Source organism: Cololabis saira, chromosome 12 (assembly GCF_033807715.1).
Source record: "Cololabis saira isolate AMF1-May2022 chromosome 12, fColSai1.1, whole genome shotgun sequence".
Classification (NCBI taxonomy): domain Eukaryota; kingdom Metazoa; phylum Chordata; class Actinopteri; order Beloniformes; family Belonidae; genus Cololabis; species Cololabis saira.
Genome location: NC_084598.1, coordinates 28,453,125 through 28,477,778, shown reverse-complemented (window position 1 = coordinate 28,477,778; position 24,654 = coordinate 28,453,125). Strand labels below are relative to the sequence as shown.

At 38.9% G+C, this 24,654-nt stretch overlaps 3 protein-coding genes across 8 annotated transcripts in view; 2 read left to right on the top strand and 1 right to left on the bottom strand.

Moving 5' to 3' along the window:
• The first annotated feature begins 5,909 nt into the window (after positions 1-5,909).
• On the top strand, positions 5,910-13,471 carry masp2 (MBL associated serine protease 2). The gene is made up of 6 exons (XM_061736371.1): positions 5,910-5,977; positions 6,052-6,274; positions 6,354-6,531; positions 9,695-9,826; positions 10,845-11,041; positions 11,270-13,471. The coding sequence occupies exons 1-6, from the start codon at positions 5,946-5,948 to the stop codon at positions 11,423-11,425; spliced, it is 918 nt and encodes a 305-aa protein (XP_061592355.1). The 5' UTR covers positions 5,910-5,945; the 3' UTR covers positions 11,426-13,471.
• On the bottom strand, positions 12,919-19,902 carry dffa (DNA fragmentation factor, alpha polypeptide). Its single transcript, XM_061736369.1, has 6 exons — positions 19,707-19,902; positions 18,722-18,880; positions 18,465-18,619; positions 17,835-18,039; positions 15,798-15,925; positions 12,919-14,772 (listed from the first exon to the last, which is right to left on the bottom strand). The coding sequence occupies exons 1-6, from the start codon at positions 19,798-19,800 to the stop codon at positions 14,551-14,553; spliced, it is 963 nt and encodes a 320-aa protein (XP_061592353.1). The 5' UTR covers positions 19,801-19,902; the 3' UTR covers positions 12,919-14,550.
• A 3,669-nt stretch (positions 19,903-23,571) lies between these two features.
• pex14 (peroxisomal biogenesis factor 14) overlaps positions 23,572-24,654 on the top strand; it is a 49,048-nt gene continuing 47,965 nt past the window's right edge. For 5 of the 6 annotated variants that reach the window (XM_061736364.1, XM_061736365.1, XM_061736367.1 and 2 more), the window contains exon 1: positions 23,572-23,650. In XM_061736364.1, coding sequence (XP_061592348.1) covers positions 23,615-23,650 — 36 coding nt within the window. In that variant the 5' untranslated portion in view covers positions 23,572-23,614. The remainder of the gene's footprint in view (positions 23,651-24,654) is intronic. The other variant, XM_061736368.1, reaches the window with a different exon arrangement.

Here is a 24,654-nt window from a genome sequence, read left to right as displayed (position 1 = left end):
AGTGGTGATTTCGTTGTTCTATTGCAATGGTTGCTAAGCCAATATTGTGAATATTTAGGACAGAGCAGCATCTTTCATAAAGCAATAAGCCCTGGAAGTGATAAAGGGTTGCCAATGTTTCTTACAAGACTCATGTGTATCCTGAAGCGTTTTCAATTTAAGTTTGTGCTTTTAAAGATGGGGATTCGATTCTTGACATACACCAGTTATAAACTAACCAAGCATTCCATGTTGCAATGTTTTTCTCTCTTCTGTTTGTGTTAATTCATTTTGGAAGGGAAAAAAGATCTATAAACATGGAAAACTGTCTTATTTTCCAAACATTAGAACATTTTGGAGTCGTTTAGTGCCCTCAACAGGAGGAAAGTGTGTCATTTTGCCCATCTGATGATGGACTAACAATATCTGGTAGATATCAGAGTTGCATATGACATTGCAAATTAGGAGCATCCTGTCTCAGTGTGATGCAAGAGTTATAAAAAAAAAGGTGGTTCATGCATTTGTTTTTGACATGACTGGACTCTTGTTATTCCTTTTTTCATTAGATATTTGATAATTCTCTGAAAAGCTTCCTGCTGTCCACGTTGATTGTACGGAGTTAATGAGAAGCCAAGATGCAGACACTTGCAGAACCCAGGCAGACAGTAACAAATACACTTTAATAGACATATTAAAAATGCTGCCTAAGGAAGGCAGTCAAAAAATAAATAAATGAATAAAAATCCAAACAGAAAGCTCCAGCCAAAATTTGCATGTAGGGCCATTCTGAGATGTAAATGGTCTGAAAAATTGAGACCCATTTGGGATTGTTCATGGATTCGTGCTGGCCCCATATGAACTGCAATGATTATGCTCAGGCACAAAGGTGATGCATGAGCAGGGACCCAAACTAGGGGTGGATGGATGGATGGATGGATGGATGGATGGATGGATGGATGGATGGATGGATGGATGGATGGATGGATGGATGGATGGATGGATGGATGGATGGATGGATGGATGGATGGATGGATGGATGGATGGATGGATGGATGGATGGACTTCATGTGGGGTTGCAGGGAATGACAAGATATTAAAGTTTGGATAGAGCTTTGCTATTAAAGGCTTTATAAATGTTGAAAATGTCTAAGTATATCACAAAATCTTAAGCGGACCAAAGTAGAGCGCAACACAGGACAAATGGTAACTGGCATGGCATCAAAGATTTGTATCCACTGAAATACTTAAAGGGGACCTATTATGAAAAACATTTTCGTTACGTAACCAAAATGCAAACACCGCCCACAACTAAACACCGTGTCCTAACTGCATGTGAGTGTTCGACTATCGCTTCGCACTGCGCTCTCTGTCCATCTCCCTCCAGCAGCTGCCACTTTATTGAGGTTTTTGTAGTGAAATGAGGAGGTATCATAGAGATAACTTCTCATTTCAACTAACTGGATCAGCGGTTCCTCATCCATGACTGTTTCCTACAGCGCTTTCAACCGCCTTTCAACGCGAGTGACAGGAAGAAAATAGAAGCAGGGCGTCCGACAAATGTTCAGCTCAAAACGGCGTGCCGCGTCGGGCTGCGCAGCGCCGCGTCGCTGCGGTCAGTTAGGACAGTCTAATAGAAAATAAAGCAATGGAATTGATTTTGTCGCTGACGCTCGCTCGCATCGCATGCAGTGAGGACACGTGTAACTCCGCCGGCTGGAGCTTCCGCCATTTTTTCGTAGCGGTGTATCGCGCCATTCAGGCACAGAGCCTCATTATCATAGCCTCCCCGCCCACTCAGAATCCCGCATAGATAATGAGGTTAGAGACTGGGATGCTGCTGATATGGCTCAGAGGCTGAATTTCTAATTTATTTAGCAAAAACAATCAAAAGCTTGTTTTTAGGACATCCAAGGCCTGTTTAAAATAGACATTAGATGCCATAATAGGTCCCCTTTAAGGGAATCATTTGGACTCCAGGGTGAAAAGTGGTCTGGCCTGGTGTCATGAACACATGGACCTGTTTTTCAGTCCTGTCTTCGTTGAAGATGCTGATATTAACATTATTAAATAAGAGAAGTTTGCTCGAGAGACTTGTTTAACGTGGTAGTTACAAATTCTATTCAAAAATGATTCCAAGGTTCTCCACAATTGTGCTGGAAGGAGATACAAAAAAGGTTACACCATCCAGAATGAGTTTAGAACAATAATCTCAAATTTACTTCAGAGTTCTAAATTAAACTACAATAAAATGAAAAGAAAAAATGCAAGCACTCTGGTAGATTGAAAAAAGTTTAAAAAAAAAAAAGATAAAAAAAAGTTAACAAAGCCTTCTTCAGGGTGTATGGAGACAAGAGACAAAAAACTATACATAATTCTAGGGGATTCAGTTCAGTTGTGGCTCCTCCAGGCCTGAAGGAGGCCCCGGCACAAGCACCCACATATTCTGCTTCCTGAACAATCAAACAAAATCAATTGACTGTTATTAAGATACACAGTGTAGCAGTATAACGTAAATCATGGGTGTCAAAATGAAAACCATACAAAGAATAATAAAACTAAATATATAAAGAAAATCTCCCCTCCCTTAAACAAAACATAACAATAAATCAAAAAATGGCCCAAAAAGTAATGACAGAACAGAAGAGCAATGCAAATATCAATGCAAACATAGAAACCCAACAGAAGAAGTCAAATAATTATACAACAAAAATGTCTAAATCGTAGAAAGGATGAAAGGTTAAAATCCTCATTGAGGCCAGGGAGGCTGGTGGCCCTCAGGACATGAATCCAATGAGCCTCTCTGCTTGAGGTGCTTGACTCTGTCCCCACCTCTTGCATCGACACTGATGACCTCAATCCCTGAAATTTGTAAAGAAGAGTCTGAACTGAATCCCCTATAATTATGTATGGTTTTTGTCTCTGGTCTCCATACACCCTGAGGAAGGCGCAAGCCTACACGCGTTGGTGTTTTTTAGATGTAACCCATGTTAAAATAAAGGTTTTTTAACTTTTTTCAATCCACCAGAGTGCCTGCATTTTTTCTTTTGAGTTCACTGTTGCACCCATTGCAAGAGCACCAGTGGTTGTGGGGACACCAGCAGCACTCCTGTCTATCTGTTTTTTGTACAATAAAATTAAATTGAGCAACAAAAATGTCTTTGGGAAACTGGGATTTCAGCTTGAGGCTTTGTTTTCCCAACAGTGGATTGGCTTTGAAGTAGGGCCTGTGATTACAGCTGAATTGTTCTATTTTTCAATGTGAACTGTATTTTTGGTCTCCAGTCGACACTCAGCCCCAACACAAGTAAGAGCTGTTCACACCTCAAAGCATTACCCAAGAATTACAAAGCTTATGAACACATAAGTGACAAACCTGTAAAGAGCATGCACAGGAAACAATGAAACAGACGATGCTGTCAGTTGCGGTACACATATTTGACGGATGTTCACCTCTTACAAATTAGTGCAGGCAGCAGATTATCACCCAGGACCCATCAAAGACTCGGTCAATGAAACAAGCAACCGGTAAATTATGAAGGATTCGCTGCTGTGCAACTTCTAATTACCGCAGGTATGACATTTGGATGCCAAACACTGCAATGACATTTAAAAATGTGGAATGACACTAAGCAGAGGCAAAACCTAAAATGATATACAACCTCTTAAGACTCGGCCTACACATATGTGACAAAGACACATGTTGTTGTCTTTGTCATCATATTTCATTTCTTAACCAGGGCCCAAAGCAACAAGAAAAACAAATTGCACCAGGTCTTAGGAGGATAAAATAAAAAGTATTTAGTTTGTGCTATATGTTTGGTGTGTGTAAACCAGTAAGTGTTTCCAAAAGGACAGGAGCTTTTCATCTATTGTGGAAGCAGCTCCCAGTTGGGGTTCAGGAAGCAGACACCCGTTCTGCCTTTATGAATAGGCTTAAAACATTCCTTTTTGATAAAGTTCGTAGTTATGGCTGGTTGTGCTTCCATTGTCTTAGACTGCTGGGGGACTTCCCAAGATTCACTGGACTGTACCTTCTCTCTGTTCTCTTTGCTACTCTTGTATGCTGCCTTCCTTGGCCAGGTCACCCTTGGAAAAGAGGTCTTGACCTCAATGGGTCTTTTTATCTGGTTAAATAAATGTGAAATAAAATAAAAAATAAAAATTGCATACGTCATTATTTTTTGCAATCAATATTTTTGTCTTCAGTGTCTCAGAGGCAGATCTCTAATCTTGAATCCCTCTGTGTTTCCTGTCATCTAAGACCCTTGATCAGCTGTGGCAAGTGGCAATACTTACTGAGTCTTGTTTTGCTGGAGGTATTTTTCCCCCCTCCTGTAAATTTGTTTATTTTCCTCTCCACTGTCATTTCATGCGTACGTCAGGACGGGCAATGATCATGGTAATATCATTGGAGACCTAAGTTTGAAGCAAAGTCCAAAAAACCAAAGAAAATAGGTGCCATTTCCTCTTAACACACATCCCTAATTTTCTCATGAGAAAGTATCAAGAAGCTTATTCATTGCCAGAGTGTAAAGATGAAAAGCAAAAATGTCCTCAAAGCCAGAAATATGTGATGTGGCTCCTTGTATGAAAGCATAAGTGGAAATACTTGATCTTTTTGAGTCTCTTTTCACCTCAAATTCCTCTGAGCCCTCTACATATTAAGGCCAAGAAACATGAAATTAATTTGAGTCCCAGTGGCAACAGAAATGAGACTTTGGAGCATGATGAAGCAAAGAGCATAAATACCACAATAATTATTTTCCAGTGATGAAGTTAAATCTTTTGAAAAACTGTTTTTAATCAGAGGGCCTCATCTCTTTTAATGCATCATACTGAATCATAAAAAGCCTGAAAGAGCTGGATGACATCCAAGCAGAGAACATCTGTCATCAGTATAGACTCCACTGTTTCAACAACCCACAAGCTCACAATCAGGGGAAATAAAAGGTTATGGCCGAGGAAGAGTACTATCAAAAAGGTCCTTTGAAAAGGATGTTCATGCAGATAATTATTGTAATTCACGTCAAATACTAGCCATTAGTGCTGTAGTGTTGGGAAAAATGCAGGTTTGATTATTAGAAGCTACTTATCATACAACTGCTGCTGGTTGAAAGGCCCTGGTTGCTTTTGACTAACATGAATATCCGTATTTTATTAAAATGGGCTGTGCAAAACACTCTGCAATTCTCTGTATTATTAGCTTTTACAATGAAGTCCAAATCTAAAGCATTTGTCAAAGTGCAGATGCAGACCTATAAGAGGGAAAGAAAGGAAAACAGGATACAATCTGATTTAATTTAATGGGAAACTGTTGTTGATGTTTTTATTCCTGATACACTAATAAGGTGCAAACAAAAAGGCAGGACTGGGAAATTATTGGGTTATAGTGTCTTTATTTTTTGCCGGCTTTTATTTAACACCCTCACAGCTCAACCTTCACAAGACCAGGATCCGACATAATTAGTTTGCGGCATGAGTCTGCTCTCATCAATATCACTGTCTAAACAAGATTCATGGAGCACTCAAGTATGACAAAGGTGATGGATGAGTCCAATATTATTAATATATTTACATTTATTGTTTAAATAATCTCAATTTGAAAGATAAAAATGCTTTATTTCACAAAAGATTGTAACAAAAACATGACATTTAGCCTTAAATCCTTAGATGCCACAATTGAAAAAGGAATAATCCTTTCTCTATCATTCCAAGTATAGTTTTTAATTATAGAAATTGAGCTGATGGAACAAATACAATAGGAAAACTAGCTTAAGAGCAGAGGAATGAATGTAAACAGATCTGACATACATCACTTTAATAGATTTCTGTGACTGAAGAAGGTGGGGGATGATGACATACTGATCATGTGCTTGTCTCGCTCTGTTTACCTAAATGTCAGCCCGCGAGGACAGCTAAGTTCGTTTACCCTCCTGTCAGTGAGGGTGAACTTTCTAAATCAGGCAATGTCTGGGGATTCTGAAGCCAGAATGACCAGGTGAGTGTCAGTTGTTTATTATATTGTGTACAATAACCCTCAAAGCTGCTTCCAAGCCTCCTAATACCTCCCAGTGTTTCTTTTCTGCTTGTTCTACTTACGCTCGTCCGTGTCTCACTGAGTGTGGAAATGACAGGGTTGTATGGCAACTTCACCTCCCCCGACTTCCCCCAGCCATATCCTGACAACCAGCACATAGTGTGGAACATCACTGTTCCAGACGGCCACCGGATCAAACTCTACTTCACCCACTTCAGCTTGGAGCCCTCCAACCAGTGTGAATACGACTATATCCAGGTACATGCTGCACAATATCTCCAGCTATGTGCACTGGAAGAGCTTGCTCCCTGAAAGGCCTCTGACCTTCTCAAACCAGGTTTTGGCAGAGGGGAACGAAACGTTGCGGTTCTGTGGCGAGGAAGAGAAGAACTATGAAAGCGCCCCCGGGAACACCATCATCCTGTCAGCCGGGAACCACATGTCACTGGTCTTTAGGAGTGACTACTCTAACGAAGGCCGATTCACCGGCTTCCAAGCATTTTACACCTCAGAAGGTGATGCAAAATAACGACATTCATTTCCAGAAGGCAGATATATTTTTGGCAGCCGTAATTACGTTGCACAGAAGGTGGTAGAGTTTCCACAAAAATGATATGATATTGGATTATATTCTCAAAGTTCAAGTAATATTTTAAATGATTAAACTTCCAATGTTAAAGGAGCCATCTGTAAGAAATGGCCAAAACTGGTACTGCAGTCACTTTCAAAATATTGTTGAGCGGCGTGTACCCTCCCCCTTCTCCCCCGACCAAGGGTTTCCAGGTTTGCTGCAGAATGCAGCAGGAACATAGGCTGCCATGGCTGCGATAATTAGAGCCGAGCTGGCAACCCGGATGCCGAAACATTACTGACTTCGTGATTGGGAGATAGGTGGAGGGTGGAGCTTCAGGCCAAAACAAAAAATGACAACATAAACATCAGTTGAGAGCTGCAACTCCTCTTTTTAAACTGGAATATCCTGAATTGAGTGCTGTTGTCAGTGACATAAGTATTTGAAATGAACATGATTTTTAAATGTCTGTTGACATATCGGGGTCATTTTATGATTCGTTTTATTATTGCTCTTACATACAGCTCCTTTAACACACTTTGCACAATTTACCAGGAAAAAGAAAAGGGTTATGCATGTGAGACAGCATTTAAAGACTCGCCTCTGACAGAGCAGACATTTTACTCATATTTCGGACCACTTGAGCGATCAGCTGTATCTGCCTCCAGAGAGAAAACCAGCTCACATGAAATACTTTTCACAATGTGCCCAGCCCAGTTCCTGAAGCCTGTTCTCATGAGGTGATATGGGTGGTTGTGACCTGGAGTCTGTTTACTACAGCCAGACAAAACATACCCCCCAGCCCTGTGGCCTGACAAAACCACTCAGCCTAGTTCTTCAACCTTGATCAAGAGGAATGGGAAGAAAACTTGCTAGACAGTTGGATGGAAGTAGTTCTTCATCAACACATGAAAAAGAAGCATATCAGTTGGTTGCAATCTGTAATTTTGTCATTAGATGTCCCTTCATCGAATACACCTGATCTTTACTTCAGTTATAGAAATAAAATAATAAAAGAATATACCTCTACAGTATAACGGTGATAAATGTCAGCAGGAATTTAGTGGCCAATAAGTTAATACTGAGCCAGTTTGCTCATGTGGGCCACACCTGGTTTAAAAGTGGGCTACATGGGTACAGAGTGGTCCTGGCAGTGGTCCTTTATGGTTTCAGTGTTATGAATACTAAAGTGGAAGCTTATGTGGGCCTACATGAGGGATGCACGTTTAGTGGGCGAGATAGGGTACATCCTCTAGCTTTTCAGTAACACATCCATCCATCCATCCATCCATCCATCCATCCATCCATCCATCCATCCATCCATCCATCCATCCATCCATCCATCCATCCATCCATCCATCCATCCATCCATCCATCCATCCATCCATCCATCCATCCATCCATCCATGCATCTCTTCCAGGAGGACGCCAAGGCATTCTCAGGCCAGCTGAGAAATGTGATTGCTCCCGAGTGTCCTGATTTGAAGCCTTCTCGTGGCTGGACATGCGTGAACCATCTCTTTGTGGAAGAGATCCAGGAGGCACCTTAACCAGACGCCAAAACCACTACTGGCTCCATTCAACGTGGAGAAGCAGCGACTCTACTCCAAGTCCCCCCTTATGATCCAGGTCCTGCTCAAGGTTTCTTCCCTCCTAAAGGGGAGTTTTTCTTGCAACTGTTTGGCTTAAGGTTTTTCTCCCACTAGGGGAGTTTTTACCTGCCATTGTTTATGTAATAACTGCTCGGGGGTCATGTTCTGGTTCTGGGTCTCTGGAAAGCGTCTAGAGACAACTCTGTTGTATTAGACGCTATATAAATAAAATTGAATTGAATTGAATTGATGACTGAACTTCTCAGCCTCCGTCTAAGGGAGAGTCCAGTTTCACTGCCGATGACATTCATTTTAGCCACTTGTATTCACAATACCATTCTTTACGATACTACTCAAAATTCGTGACGGGATAGGATAAGGGTCTAATATATGTCCCACATTAGAAAATCACACTTAAAGGGGACCTATTATGGCATCTAATACCTATTTTAAACAGGCCTTGAATGTCTTAAAAACAAGCTTTTGATTGTTTTTGCTAAATAAATTAGAAATTCAACCTCTGTCTTTATCTTCCCATTCTCGCGGCTATGATAATGAGGCACTGTGCTGATTGGCTGCCTGACGCGATGACGCAATGACGCAATGACGCAATGACGCAATGACGCGAATGACGCGAATGACGCGATCCACCGCTACAGCCGGCGGAGTTAGTTGTGGGCGTGGTTTCACGCATCGGAGGCCAACCTATGTAAATCGGAACCAGAATCTGAACGGCTCGTAGAAGCCACATCAGACTGGATGGCTCATCCGGCCGGCTGTACAGACATTGCAGAATTTGGTTGCTTTCCTCCTTCTCTGAGTTGTCAGGCTGAGGGGAGACCACTTTATATATGTTAAAGCAAGAGAAAACGTGTTTTTCGTAATAGGTCCCCTTTAAAAATCTACTAATTTGGAGACAGCTTTTAGTTTACAGTATATGGGGCCCACATACACATGTGGCTGGATGGATAAACCACATTTTTGCAAGACTTTCCAACCTCACACAGTATTACTGTGATACTTGTCTCGCAGATGATTTTTTTTTTAATAAAGCCCAATTTTTTTATCTCCTTATCTCCTTTTGGGTTTTTAGTGTAGATGAGACTAGTATTAAAACTCTTCCTCCTACTTCTATTTTTTTTAACAATTTATATATCCATTTCTGACCACAAAGTCTTATTTTTTTAATTGGTGATTATGATTAGACTGAAGGCTGCTGCAGCACTGTTGGAGGTAATTGTTTAGCTTCAGCTGGCACATTTCTTATGGGCGAGAGTTAATACATCTTTTTTGCTTAAAGTCTGCTTAACTCGCAGAAGCCATGGCGACAAGCTGTTCAGGAGGACACAAATAAGCAAATAATCACCGATGTATCAGCAAGATTCTTGACACACTCAAGATTTACAAACCATTCGTATGAGGACCATTCCATCTTGTATTATTTAAAATATGTTCACCGGCTGAAAAAATGCATATTTATTTTGTTTCATTTCACTCTATTTTTCTGTGCTGCAGACATCAACGATTGTCTTCTCAAGGTTGATGGGGAAAGTGTTTGCGATCATTTTTGTCACAATTACATTGGGGGCTATTACTGCACATGCAGGCAAGGATACCTTCTCCATGACAACAAAAGATCCTGCACAGGTGAGAGCCATAAAAGCGGGAGTCTAAAGCTGTATGATTAGACGTAGTGTTGAGAGATTTGTATACAGGATTTGACCGTGCATTGATTGAAATAGGATCAGTCTCACTTACCTCCACAGCCAGACAATGATGGCAATAAAACAGAGCAACTGACTTTTTTTTTAGACATTTGGCAAGAAAAATACACCAACCAGGAGTATACCCCACCTTTTGCCAAAAGACAGGCTGGGATAAGCTCCAGGAGAAGTGGGTGCATTAAATTACACTGCTGATCATTTCAGACTCGAGACTGAGAACAGTAGATGGAAATACAACCAATTATTGTCTTTGAAGAATGAGTTGTTCTTCATCATGCTCTAATTATTTCACAGCAATAAAGAGCAACTGTTCACAATATAATTTTATCACATTGCGCACAGGGCATGCTGCTGCTGATGCTTCATTTTGGATTTAATTCTGCCATACCTGGCCTAACTAAAAATGAATACTGATGCTTGAAGTTGGTATATGGCGAGGTTAATCTCTGTTGATTCCCAGAGGAAAAGCAACTTCAAAATGGCATTGAAAATTGATAACTCTTTGCTACACTAATCATGCATTGACACCAGGTAATTAATCACTATTACCAGATGACATGCCTCAAATTATTATACTTTACCGGAGGAAAAAGTGTGGCAAAATAAATGATGCAATGAATAGACAAAAAATGATTATCTGCCCACAGATTGTACTAATCATATGAATTACACCCACTCTGCCTCTTTGCGATGCTCATTTGTTTTTGTCCATAACAACATCTGCGCACTTGCTGGGGCAATAACGCAAACCTAAATGAATGCCATCATTTACGATGTCAGGAAATACTTCAGTTTCGCAAGGGACAATTCTTTTCTCTGATTTAAAGGTATTGTAGCTCACTCACTCTCAACCCAACAGCTGCATGGGGCAACAAATGATGAAACTGTGCACCTCAGTGGTCACAGTTCAGGTCATATTTTATCAAGTGTCTTCTCTACAGTAACGTGCCAAAGCCAGGTGCTGAAGTCATCGTCTGGAGTCCTGACCAGTCCAGGCTACCCGAGCCCCTATCCGCCCATGAGTCGGTGTGACCACACCATCCAGCTCCTGCAGGGCTCCAGGATTACCCTGGACTTTCTGGAACCATTTGACATCGAAGGACACCCGGATGTCCCCTGTCCGTACGATTTCCTGAAGGTCAGTCCTGTGACTTCTGAGAGAGTATAAATCACATAAGATGATGAATAAGGAATGTATTCCTCCTCATGCCTCAGGAGGTAATCCTTCAGCGACTTGTCCTCTTTGGGTGATATACTATACGGTCCGGTGGTCTCTTGCATATTTAGGTTTGGCTAGACATTAATGAGTGAGGCAGGTAATAAATCAACATCTGTTTTTTTTTCCCTCTCTCTCTGTTTTTGGAAGATTTCAACCGCTGGACAAGAGTATGGACCCTTTTGTGGCTCAAAGTTGCCAAGTCGCATCGACACAGGAAGTTATCAAGTGCGTGTCATATTCAGATCTGATTCTAGTGGGAAAAATAAAGGATGGAAGATCAGGTACAACAGTACCAAGACTTGAGCCCAATGGATTCCTCTGTCCTGGTTTCTTCTTGAGATGTCAGGAGTTCATAGCACAGCTATTGTATTAGTATTGTGCTTCATTATTGCTCCCATGTGAAAGTACTATTAGATATACAATGCAGCCATATTAAGTAGAAGATGAATTGTGCATTGAGTCAATCAGTCACTCTGGTCTACAAGGTAATAAATACATATCGTTTAACCTCTCTGCATTATGCAGCTCGCTCTCGGTAATCCCAGCTTGTTGCCTCTATCAAAACAGTCATTACAGGGGGTCATGAGTCTCCTGAAATTACCTCTCATTTTACACTTAGCGTTCACTCACAAATATTTTATCTGTGTGCTCCGCACGAGTTGCAAAAAGAAAAAAGAAAAATCACACCTGAGTATGTCACTGTGAAAGAAAAATGACTTGTTTTTGTCTTGACTTGTCCGTGAACCTGTGACTTTTTAAACCGTAGTATGTCATATTTTACCCTTTCGCTGCCATAAACCTTCAAGTTTGAGACCCAGAGCAACAGCAAGACAGCGTTTGTACTGACTCATGTGTCACCTCGGCATTTACAGCCAAAGAGCATCATAAGGTTTTGGGTGGAAGTGAACTTACCACATGGGATACGGTTTATTACCAGCATGAAATGTCCAGACAGTCCTCAGGGCACCTGGGTGCTTACGGAGCAGGCCTCCACTTCTTACCTGAACACTGTTGAGTCATCATCTCCTCCATGTAGACGGTGTGAAACATGATAGTACAGTTGAGTGCTGCTGCGCTGTATCACTCTTACTACAAACAGATCAGTCGAGCTGGAGCTGATTCCACAGGAATTACGCACACTATGAAACCCATTAACCAGCTATTGGACATTACCTTGTGGCAGCATGTTGCCAATAAGCTTAGAGCTCATATACCCATTACTCTGTGACAATAGTATGAAGACAGTAAGTTGGTGTAGAAACAAACGTGAGGATTTAGCATAGTCAGGAGACCAAACACCAATTTACTGAAGAAAAAAAAAATGCTTGATTCAACACATTAGGAAGTGCATTTTAGTCAGTCATTGCAGTCATATACTGTTACTCTGTAATGTATTTAAAAAGAGATTATTTCACCTATTAGGCCTTGGTAACATGCTAAAGCTCAGCAGTTTTGCATCAACACAAAACTAAGTGATATTTTTCTGAATTCTGCACTTTTTCCTATCGATTCCAAAAACAAAAGCAGGCAGTGAAACGTCAGTCTCAGTGCAACACCAAAAGATGATCTTTTTGCAAATTCAAAACCATCATTCGTGTTCATTGTTCAAGAGAGAGGGGGAGAGGAAATGAAAAGCATTGTATAAGCCATCACATGTATGTGTCACATGCTCCTGCACACATGGACCTGCACACATCGTCCACACCGTCTTACATCACACAGGCTGATACCCAACTTCCACTGGGGCATGTACACATACAGTAATATATCCTTACAGACAAATCATACAGGTGAACTGTTTGTACATGTGTGTAATTTATTTGTCGCACATGTTTATTTTGGCACTGAAGTGGAATTCACAAAACATCAATGATTTAAGAAAATATATACACAGTATTTTAAGTCAAGTTAAGAGGAGCATGATCAACCTGGTTTCCAGACGTAAAACCCTTCCAAAGCTCTTCTGGATTCGCTGTGATTGAAGACATAAATGCTTGTCAGTGAAGAACTTTTCATGACTTTTTGGTACTTCAAAGTATTTTTGTTACATCTACTCAAACTTTTCATTTAATCATTGAGTTTTTCTTCTCCACTGTAAACTTGTTGCTCCAGCCTTTTAATCAAACATTGAAGTAAAAACTTGATCCAATCTATTGGGTTACTCAGATAAGCTTCTTATTTCCCTGTATAACTTATAATTTAGTTCAATATTACAACTACACTGTGATTGTTTTCCTGGTAAAGATCCTTGAGATGAGTTGTGTCATGAAATGGCAATAAGCAAATAAAATCAACTGAACTGAATAAATCAAATCTTTCACCTTTGCTGGCAGTGTTTGAAGTCACAAAGTGTAACAGTTTCATGAATCTGTGAAGGGCGGGGAAAATGATATCATTACAACTATTATGTTTCAAATAGAATCCAATCAGTTTGGTAAATGTTTTTTATAACCTATTTGAATCTATGTGTAATGGAGTCTCCTTATACGTGAGAAAACGACCATATTACTACCATAAATGCACTTCTTACATTATACAAGACCATTCAGTAGATCTTGATGTGGCTTTCTCAAAACAGCATTTTAAAAAAACAGCATTTAAAAAAAAAAAAAAAAGAAGTGACAGGACAGGCAAATGCAGAATACAAGATTTTTGTTGTTTTTTTTCCCCTTAACGTAATTCAATCTATAGATGACATTTGTTGCCATAAAACCTCTGGATGCCATATAGAGGTTGTTCCCATATCCAACTTGACCTCTAATTTCTACATACTCCTACACTTTAAAAGTCATGAAAATGTACAAAATAAAAATAAATACTGAAAAGCTGGTTAAAAGAAACACTTTTAATTATTAATAAAAAAACATTTATTTAAGATATTTGGAAAATATTGATCTGCTCTCCAGCTCAGAACATCTACGTTTCTTTCATAACAGACTACTAAATATGAAACTAAAGGCAGTTTGCCTAACTTAGAAAGAAGAACAGCATTGATGGACTACTTTTTAGACAGTCTTTGGTAGTGGATAATAAAAAAGAGAAATTTAAAGTGTTTATTTGTGAGCTGGACAGGTTCTGTGTAGCTGTTTTCTTGCCCTTGGACAAAGCCAAGCTAGCTCTAGTTTTAAAGATAAGCTAAATGGCCTACAGAGTTCACACTGAGTTGTTTGCACGGCACTCAAATGTCAGTAGACATCACATGTTAGTGGTTAAAGTCATCATCTCTTTGACAAACAGAACTTGTGCAGATAAACCGCTTTGCAATTAACACATTTTTACAAAATTATACACGTGTCAACATGCTTAACATGTATGTATTCCAGGAGTGTAGCCATTGACAGAAACGGGGGAGTTATAATGACCCTGAGGCAGGAAGTGTATTTTTTTTCTCCCTTTTTCTTTTAAATTAGTCTCAGTTCAGGTGAAGTCTAGGTGCTGCCTCTGGCTGCTGTTTCTACGCAGTCGTCTGTGTTGGCTGCGTTGGGCTGCCTGCTGCTGTCCAGCTGTGCGCTGCTGATGGATTGCATGGCCTGAATCTGCTGGAGACGTGTGGACAGTTCGGACTCGCAGGCCTGCAGCAGTGCAGATGTCCTCGCAGTGTCCCAGCCCAGCACCTGCTGCATGGCTTCAGCCCCTCTGGTCACGATCATCTACAGACACGCGGAGAGCATTTCACATATGAACAAGTTAAACCATATATTGACTTAACATTTTAGATATAAATACACTAAATACAGTTTGTTAGGACTCTATTAAAGGAAGTTCATTTGAGGCTGCTTTTATTGTTTCACATTAAATATAAGAGGTAATTCATCTATCTCTACTAAGAAATGCAAATAAGAATGGAATAAGTCTTTTTACTTGGATTTTACATAAGATTGATGTCCTTTGGATAATATATCAGAATTGTATCATTAATAAAGTAGAGATAAGTTTCAAATGTCTTCAGAGTTGCAGCTTTATGCCATTTTTACACATTAGACTCAGTAAACTTATTCATATCTGTGCTTTAAATGCATCAATTACAAATGGAGTGATGCAAGTACAAATGTTAAAGCGTTAAATATTCTCTGAGCACATGCTGAGGACCAACCGCATTCCTTCATTACACAAACGTGTCCAAGGCCTCATCAAGCATGACCTCCTAAAGTTGCTAGTGAAGAAATTACACACTGCATCTGCGTCCCATTTATCATTGAGTGCAGGTGGGTCTGATCTTGGAAATTTCACAGTTCACGTAAAAAGAGCCATACGGGAGCAGCGGGATGCACGTTTGAAGAACAACTGGTGCCATGCAAAGCTCCAAGATGTGGTGTTTACAAATAAAAAAAACTCCAGGATTAATTTGCACATCTGATCACAAGTGCACACTTGAGATGCATCTGTTGACCCATTCTACTGCCAGAAGTGTGAAGGGACATTGATGCAGATTTCCACTTGTGATCTGATTACCTAAGATACATGTTAACATTAGGGGCAAACAGTGTCTGAAAAATTACCTAAAAAAAATTTATTAAATATTAGGATAGTTTGCAGGAAATAGGAAATGTGCCTTGGTTGTTCAGGTCTGTCTAAATCTGCTGCAAGAACTGTTCTGCTGGATGTAAAACAGACTAAAAGTCAAATTAACAGTAGCTGTATTCTTCAGATATTTTGAGTGTTGAGATGAAACTACCTGTAGATCCTCGGCGGAAAGCCTCGTCTCAGGGCTCGTTTTGCCTTTCAAGACCATCAGTGTTCTGGACATGAATCCGGATGCAGAGTCCACCTCCATCCCATCCGTCGTATCCACGTCTCCAGTACCTGACATATTGAAAAAATATTTCTCTCAGGTCCATTTGCTATATCCAAGGATTGATTATAGTAAATCACTGTGAGAGTGAGGATTATTGAGCAGCAGCAATGATTCCATCTAGTGACGAAAAGGTACTACTGCAGTTCATCCACTGTGAGCAGTCAAATACGCGCCTTCCAAAAGGGCAGACTGCTGACAGATACTTCAAAAGACGCTGAAATAGTAGAGGAAAAGCTACAACAAATATGCCAACATATGCATTTAATTAAAATGTGTTAACTCGGGGACAACTTTTACTCAGTATTAATTTTCTTGCAGTTAACACTGACCTTTTTATGTGGGGCAAAAAAAAAATAAAAAAAAAATCATAATGATGACTGCTTTGGTCAACATTGCAATTTTGATCATTTAAAAACCATTAAGCCTGACTTTTGAAAAATATTGCATTTATTAAATTAAAAAAAAAGAAAAGAATACATAGTAAAAACATACATTTCTGTCTAAATAATACTTCAGACTAAAACAAATGTTTCTGACCAGAAACACTGGCATGTCCTTGATATTTTGCAAATAAATAACTGTATGTTTGCACACAAAGGAGGAAGGAATCACCTATCTATGACCAAGTGGAGTCTATGCTACAAGTGTGTGTGTGTGTGTGTGTGTCTGTCATTCAGAACACAAGACAGAATGTGTGGTCAAATTGTTTTTGTGATCAGTGGGAGCCAACATTGAAATCACAATCAAAATTCAATTAACTGCCCAATATTGACATTTCTGTCCTATATGATACAGTACAGCTCAGTGCAAGGAGAAGGCAGCTTGTCTTCAAAAACAGGTAGTAACTACAATAAGTAAGAATTTAACTGATTGCTGTAACCATCTTCTTTCATCTAAAACCATCAGAGAGACCTTAGTACCTCTTGGACTGACCACAGCTTCATTCAGCTAACCTGGAATCTCAAATGAGTTATTAACAACAAAAATATCAGTTACTCATCTTGTACCCACGGCACTGGAAAACAAAAACAATAAAACAACCCATAATATATTGTGTGAATTTTAATAAAACGCCATGTGTTCTGCGATCCTTTGCAGACTAATGCTTGGTTCACATTGTGAGCCTTTTTTTCCTTTTTAATACAAATTTGACTTGATGGTTCACACTCGTAACTAGAAGTGTTTTGCATGAAACTTGCGTGTACAGCTATACTATTTGCGTCAACGACACAATAATAACAGAGCACATCATATTTGTGAGACCACTCGGAAGCAGAATGCAAACAGTTCAGAGTGGGAGTGTCTCCTGTCGCACAACTCTCAGGAGATGTGTATTGACTAAAAGCTGCATAAATTCTAACACACATCAGATATAGGCCTGGAAATTTAATCTGCTCAGATATGGGACCACATGCTAAAATAAGACAATTCCAATCTGAAAACTGGAATTTTAAATGAGACTTATGTGACCACACAGTCCTGAAAAAAGGAATAAAAGGTAGAAAAAATAAACACAAAAGGATAAGCTCGGTTAAGGCAGGTGGTGTGAACATAGTCTGAAACTAAAGGATATGAACATGGATGTACTATGGGTAAATTCCTGTTTATTGAATCATAATATCCTGCACTTTGGATAGTGTAAGTTTACATCAGTAGGGGTTAGTCCTTTCCCTTTGTCCAAAGAAAACTGAGTTATTGGGTCATCCCATATTTACAAGGCTCCACAATCACAAAAATTATTATTCTGTTGGATTTTACACTTGTGCTATTGTGCTATGAGCCAAAAGCACAAGTGTTCTATGATCATTTTGTTTTAGAGAGTAAATCTACAAACTGTATAAACTCTTTATAGGGTAAGGAAAGAATTAAACGAAGAGTCGAGTATGAAAACCACACATAACAATGACACAATCGTACCTGTATGGCTGGGCTGGCTTGGTTCTTCCTGCTCTCTGTCCTCTTTCTCCACAGCCTGGAGGTAGAGCTGCAGCAGTTCCTTGGACTGCCTCTCCTCCTCCCTTCGGTCCAAAACCCTCTGCAACGTCTCCTGGAGGCTCTCAGCCTTTTCCACTTGGAAACCCAAAGCAGAGGCGAGTTCAGAGCAGGGGGCATCCACTAAAATCTGAAATAGCAAGTTGTGGATCTTATTCCTAAAGCAGCAACATACTGATGTTGGTGACAACTTCACCCCCACTAAAATTAGTGTATGTGAGGGTGACTTTTAACTTAGAATAAAAACAGTTTGATCTCTGCCAAGGTCTCTGCCGAGTCACTTATCTGGCTTTGATTATTTATAGAGAACAACATCGATGTCTGGCTTTAGCAACATAAACAATTCCAGTTAGATTTTGTATTTCAATAAAATGTTAAATATTTGCCACTTAAAGCAGATATATATATAAAAAAAAGAAAAGAAAATGTCTGCTGAATCGTAATAGCAGAGATAAAAGGTATTTTTCAAGTATCTGTATATCCTAGTTTTCCTATTGGTGCATTCTGCGTTATGCACGACCACAGGTTTTTGTGGGATATATGGCAAGGTGGTACCTGTAGGTCTGCCTCAGACATGAGAACGATACTGGCCAGTTCCTGCTTCAGCTGCTGAGCCAGATCCAACCAGGGTGCCGCATTACCGGACATGTCCACAGCGTCAACTTCCAGAATAACAGAATCCCTCGCCATCCAAGCTGTGCCGCCATCAACTACAGTGAGAAAATAAGTACCAAAACACAGGAGCTAATAAATCAGAGTTAAATTTAAAAGAATGAGTGCAGACTTAAAAGAAAAAAAATGTGCCTGCTTACTCCTGCGAACTGGAGCCCATGTCTCTTTGTCATGTAACAACATGAACTTTGTGTTTGAGGGTAAACACAAAAAGTAGCCTTCATCCTCCACTATCGTCCCATCATTGTCAAGGACCACTGTGACCGAATCACTCTGGCTGATGCCAAGGAACTCACACCCTGCAGAGAAAACAGACAAATTATTAGATTAATCGATCACAAGTGAACGAACATGCTGCTGAGAACTAGGATCATTTTACATTCAAAACATATTAGCAAACAAACAGTCAACACAACTATCAATGTTTTCATAGTTCACAAATAACCCGATATTGCAGGCAGTCAAATACTTCAGCACCTGGTGGTTGCACTACAAATGTTGCCTGAGGATTCGCCTTTTAAAACTATGCAAGGTGCATATTATTAGTAGCTGACTGAACCTGCTGGGTGGGAATATCCATAACTGATAAATGACAACAGCACAATCATTCAACATGCAAGTGACTTTTACGTCCCTAATAACAGGGCTCAATGCTCCAAATATAAATGGCATAGATTGTTTCAAAAAGAAGATTTTAAGTGCAATCAACCTAATAGGTAAAATACAAGTTTGGCAGAGGCATTTCCAGAGAAGAGACCGGTCTGGGCAACGCCTGGTGACTACAATTCAAGGAATGAGCAAGTGCAGAGCTGACTAATCGTGTTTAGTCCTTACAAGTTTGAACACGATGAAGATGGGACTGCTGTTGCACAAAGATAAGAAAGTATGATCTCCAAAAGTTAAATCATCATGGAGGCACTGTAGCCTACAGACATTAGATACAGTTTTTAGAGGAAGCAACATCAACGTAGATTATGCCATTGCTTTCACTTTTCTGGCGCATTTGTGGCACAACATAGTGAGTAAAAGTAGTCACCATAACTACATCAGATTGAACTTTTCGGGATGTCTAAACTCACACAGCTCTTTGGACACGTTTTGAACATAAAGCTAACGTCAACTCACCTTTTTTCTTCAGCTCATCCAAAGTGGGAACCACTACTCCGTATGACTTTTGTCGTGTGAAATTGCACACTTTGCATGCTTTCATATCAGGCATTATAAAGGATAAGATTAATATATATTTATCTATCTATCCTTTTTTAACCCATTCGAAGAAAGAAGCAGTCAGACCAACTGAGCTGTCTGAACACGGAACTAAAGTGCCTCAACAGCGCAATGACTCCTGGGATATGTAGTTTTAAGGTTAAAACGCGCGATGCCCTTAGCCTGAATTATGGTTCTGCATTAAATCGACGCAGAGCCTACGCCGTAGGGTACTGCGTAGCCTACGGCGAAATTTACGCGGCGACGCGCTTTTACGGTGAGTGTCGCCGCGTACTCTACGCCGTAGGCTCTGCGTCGGTGTTACGCGGAACCATAAATCATCCTTTAGTGTTCAAATGGAAGAAGTGCACAACAGGCTTCGATTCTAGAACATCAAGAAACAATTATATTTAGAAAACCCTGTAGATTTGTATCCTGTACAATTTCACTACATAGTGAATGAATGAATACTTTATTACAGACTCAAAAGGTTCCATATAAAATACATACAAATACATAAATATATATATAAACATAAAAATAGTCAAATAGGTCGAGTAAGTTTGTTTTCTGGAGAAGCAACCTGCTCATTATTCAGTTGTTCTGGCACAGCGTAGAATCTAGATGTTCTCTCCCAAATCATCCTCAGAGGTTTAAATTTTTTCGACACTTGTTAAAGCAAATTGTCCCTTTGAGATACAACAATAGACTGAAAATACAACCCGGCACAAAATCAGCAAAATGAGAAGTGGTGATAGTAGTGGCATGATATACGGTAGTGTTGCAGACCTGCAGACACTCATAAACCATGGTGGTATAGTTGTCTATGCTACCACTAAGGAGGTAGTATAGAGACCCCCTTAGTTCTATCTTAGTGCAGTCTTTCTGAAAGAAGTATCATGGAGACACATAATTCAGATTCAGATTCTGATGACTTTATTAATCCCTTTGGTAGGTTCCCTCGGGAAAATTGACATTTCCATCTCTCACACACAGCACTGTCATTTACAAATCAAACACCCCCAAAGCCAAACACCCATATAAAGATAAATAGATAAAAAATAAAATAAAAATAAAGATAAAAATAGAAATAAAAGGTAAAATCAAAAATAAAAAGTGCAGTGCCATAAAAATAATAATTTGGTTAACACTCAACAATTCTATTTCCATGAATTGAGGTTGTTTGATAAATGGTCTCCCGATTAAAAATAAATCTGTGTTGTTACATTTTGCCTGTTATTGATAGGATTTCCCTCGAGTTGGACTGGGCAGCTGTTCTGCTCCAGAAGTGGAGCCCAAAATGAAGCTCCCAGAGCTGGAGCTACGATAAAGGGCCACCACATTTATACAACCAAATTTTGCATTATAGGCCCTGTGTCATATTTCTCAGGTTTTGTGTTTTCAGTTTGTAGATTATTAATGGGTTTTATGAAGACTTGTATCTATTTATTTTTAATTCAGTTAAAACTGTCCTTTGAAGGAGTTTGACTGGAAGATGAAGACTAGGTTCTTTAAGACGCCCTCTGTGGTCTATAAATTTGCAAGTAAACCAGCGGCAATATGCTGCTGGAGACAACGTAGAGGGATTGGTGACCACTCACATATATTTTGAGATTGCCCAATGATATTGTCTTTTTGGAAGGGGTTAAAGAGTGAGATAGATAAAGTTATGGGAATAAATATACTATTCACCCCAAGTCAGTTTCTTTTCGATCTGACTCCTGAAGGCATGTACACAAGAGACCAAGAGCACTTGCTCCATATACTCTTGATGACTGCTAGGAAAATGGTGACAATAAAGTGGTTGAATATACAGCCACCTGGCACAGTGGAAACAGAAGCTAAGGGAGGTGTATGGAATGGAGGCTTTAACTGCTCAATTACAATTAAGGTCTGATGTTTTTGTGAATAGATGGCTACCTATTGCAAGGTACCTTTCCAACTGAGGAGAATCCAGGTACGCGCAATGTCTCAACTGTCCATTTATTTATTTATTATTTTTCATCTATCAGTTTTATTCAACTCTTTAGACCCCACTGGCCCCATTTTGTTATTGTCTTTAACGCAGTTGAAAGATCCTTGTGTTCGTTTGTCTGGTGCACCATATGAAAACCAGTGAACAGAATCAAATGTTAATACAAGCTTTTATTATATCATGCACAACATTTTCCAGCCGGAGGTCAACTTTTCTCAAACCACATAGGTAGGAGAGAAATGCACACTGTGGTCATCAATCCAAGTCATATTTATACTGAAAAAGGGAGGTGTTTTGTACGTTATAGGGGCAGAACCTTATCTTTTGAACATTATCTGGGAGGCAACTGCAGTGAAATAAACCTAAATATGTCACACTTTCAGCCATATATTTTCTGTTGTCTATCTCTAATCCGACATGCCAACCCAGCAAATATCTACGACAACCAAAACCCAGAGAAAAACAGGAGGGGACCCATCAATCTTAAACATCCGTTCTTCTTCACCATCCTCACCTAAAGAAGAACTCAGCTAATCAATCTGGTCATAAAAACAGGAGGTGGTTCTGCACTGAGGGCAACCATCAGTGTACAATCTTATAGAAAAAAACTTTTAACAATTTCATAAAATCCTAACACTGTCATATAGGCTATAATCTGTGACGTTATCAAGGAATGCCTGTGTTTTTCTTCAATAAAAATAAAGTAAAAAAAAAAAACCCAAAAACTGTCTTTGTTAAAATTGAAAGACTATGGGGGAAAAAAAACTATCTAATTTAAATTATATATAATTTAAATTAGATTGTTTATATATACTGATATATACTGATATGTTTATATATACTGATATATATATATATATGTCCAAACAGTTTAAAAACAAATATAAAAACATGATTTTCACGAGGTACAAAGAGGAAGGGGTTTAGCGGCTTTTAGGGGCCAGATAACACTTTTGGGTGAATGAGAAGATTTGTTTATATTTATGTACAGAAATAGGCAGCTTATTATATGTGTATGTATGCATGTGTGTGTATATATATATATATATATATATATATATATATATATATATATATATATATACACACACATATATATATATATATATATATATATATATATATATATATATATATATATATGTAGGTAGGTAGGTATGTATGGGTGTATGCGTATGTATGGGTATATATGTATATATGTATGTGTGTGTGTGTGATTATGTGTGTAAGTAGATATATACATAGATATAGAGCAAATGCAGTTAATGTTATAGTGTAAATAAGTATATTTATATGGGCATGTGTGTACAAATATATAAAAATATTCAACTAAGTGTATGTATGTATAGGTATGTGTGTGAGTATAATTACAGTATATAATAATAATAATAATAATAATAATGATAATGATAATGATAATGATAATGATAATAATAATAATAATAATAATAATAATAATAATAATAATAATAATAATAATAATAATAATAATACTGTTATTTAGCAGTGTGAGTACAGTGTGTGAGTATTTATGAATACGGGTTAAATGATTAGTGATTAAATACATTTACACTTCTTCCTACTCCTTTTTTGCACATGTAAATTAAGATATCAAGTGTTAAATGATGAAGTTCTTTGTTTTGTTGTTTTGTTTTCTTCTCTTGAAGTGTTTTTTACATGTACAAAAATAAAATAAATCAAATCAAATCAAAATGTGGTGATTTGAGAGAACCCCAGAAACATCTCCTATGATATATGATATCATATGGTATGATTGATATCGCAGTGTAGTTTCAGGAGAAGCAATCGAGCGCAGGTGACTGGATCGAGCGATAGGAAGATCGATAGGAAGATGGCATCCACCGACCAACCTGGTCCACCTCCGCAGGTCTCTCTTTGCCTCCACCAAATCTTACCTGTCTATGTCCAAATGCAACTATGAGCCCTTAAAACAAACGTCCATGTCGTGGCGTTTAACCACCCACGTCTCCATCACACTGTTACTCTGCAGCGACGAATAGCAGCGTGTTTGCTAGTTAGCATGCTAACTGGGTTACCTTTAAAAAGTTGCCTTTGACGCATGTTTCGTTGGAAAGTGGAGCCCGTTTGTTGTCTACGTATTACTGAACATTGCTACAAATAACGTGGCTTATTTACATAGAAGGCTGGCTATTTACAATAGCCAAATACAGCTCAGCTTTTCCACATTATTACGTAGCCTCGTTTCTGTGTTGACAAATCGGGTGAATAGTAAAGGTCACTCCAAGTCACCAGGTTGATGGGTTTTTATTATTTTTACCACACAGTGCTGCTTTGATAGCTGATAATGATCCCAAACAAACTATATTCTGTATAAATGTATTGGTTATATCATATACTGTGCGTTGGTTTTTGAATTTTCAAAAACAATAACAATGCTGTCCAGTTTAATAGACACATTTAACTATAAAGCATTGCATTCATTATGTGAAATCTATTCAAACTAAACCAGGAGACACTCATGAAGCAAGGAAAAACTTAAGTGAATACCAACATGCAGATTTGTCTGTATGTGACTCAGAAATATGTCATGGACATCAGATAAAGTACTCCAAAAGACTTTTGAACTCTCTTAATTTCTTTCTTTCTTGCAGTTTATTTTTTATGAGATAACATAACAAAGAAAGGAGAGATGAAGAAATCCTTGACTGATCTAAAATTGTCACTCATTCATCAATCAGACAAACCACTTGCATTCTTTCAGCAGTGAAATGAATGATTGTCTGCGAGTGTTACTTGCTTTCCACAACTTCCCACGGATGAAATACATGTGTTAGCTGCTTTGCTTTAATAACTTTCTTGTTCTTCTCAATCCAAACCAGCTCAAGAGGAGACTGTCAAACTCTCTGACTG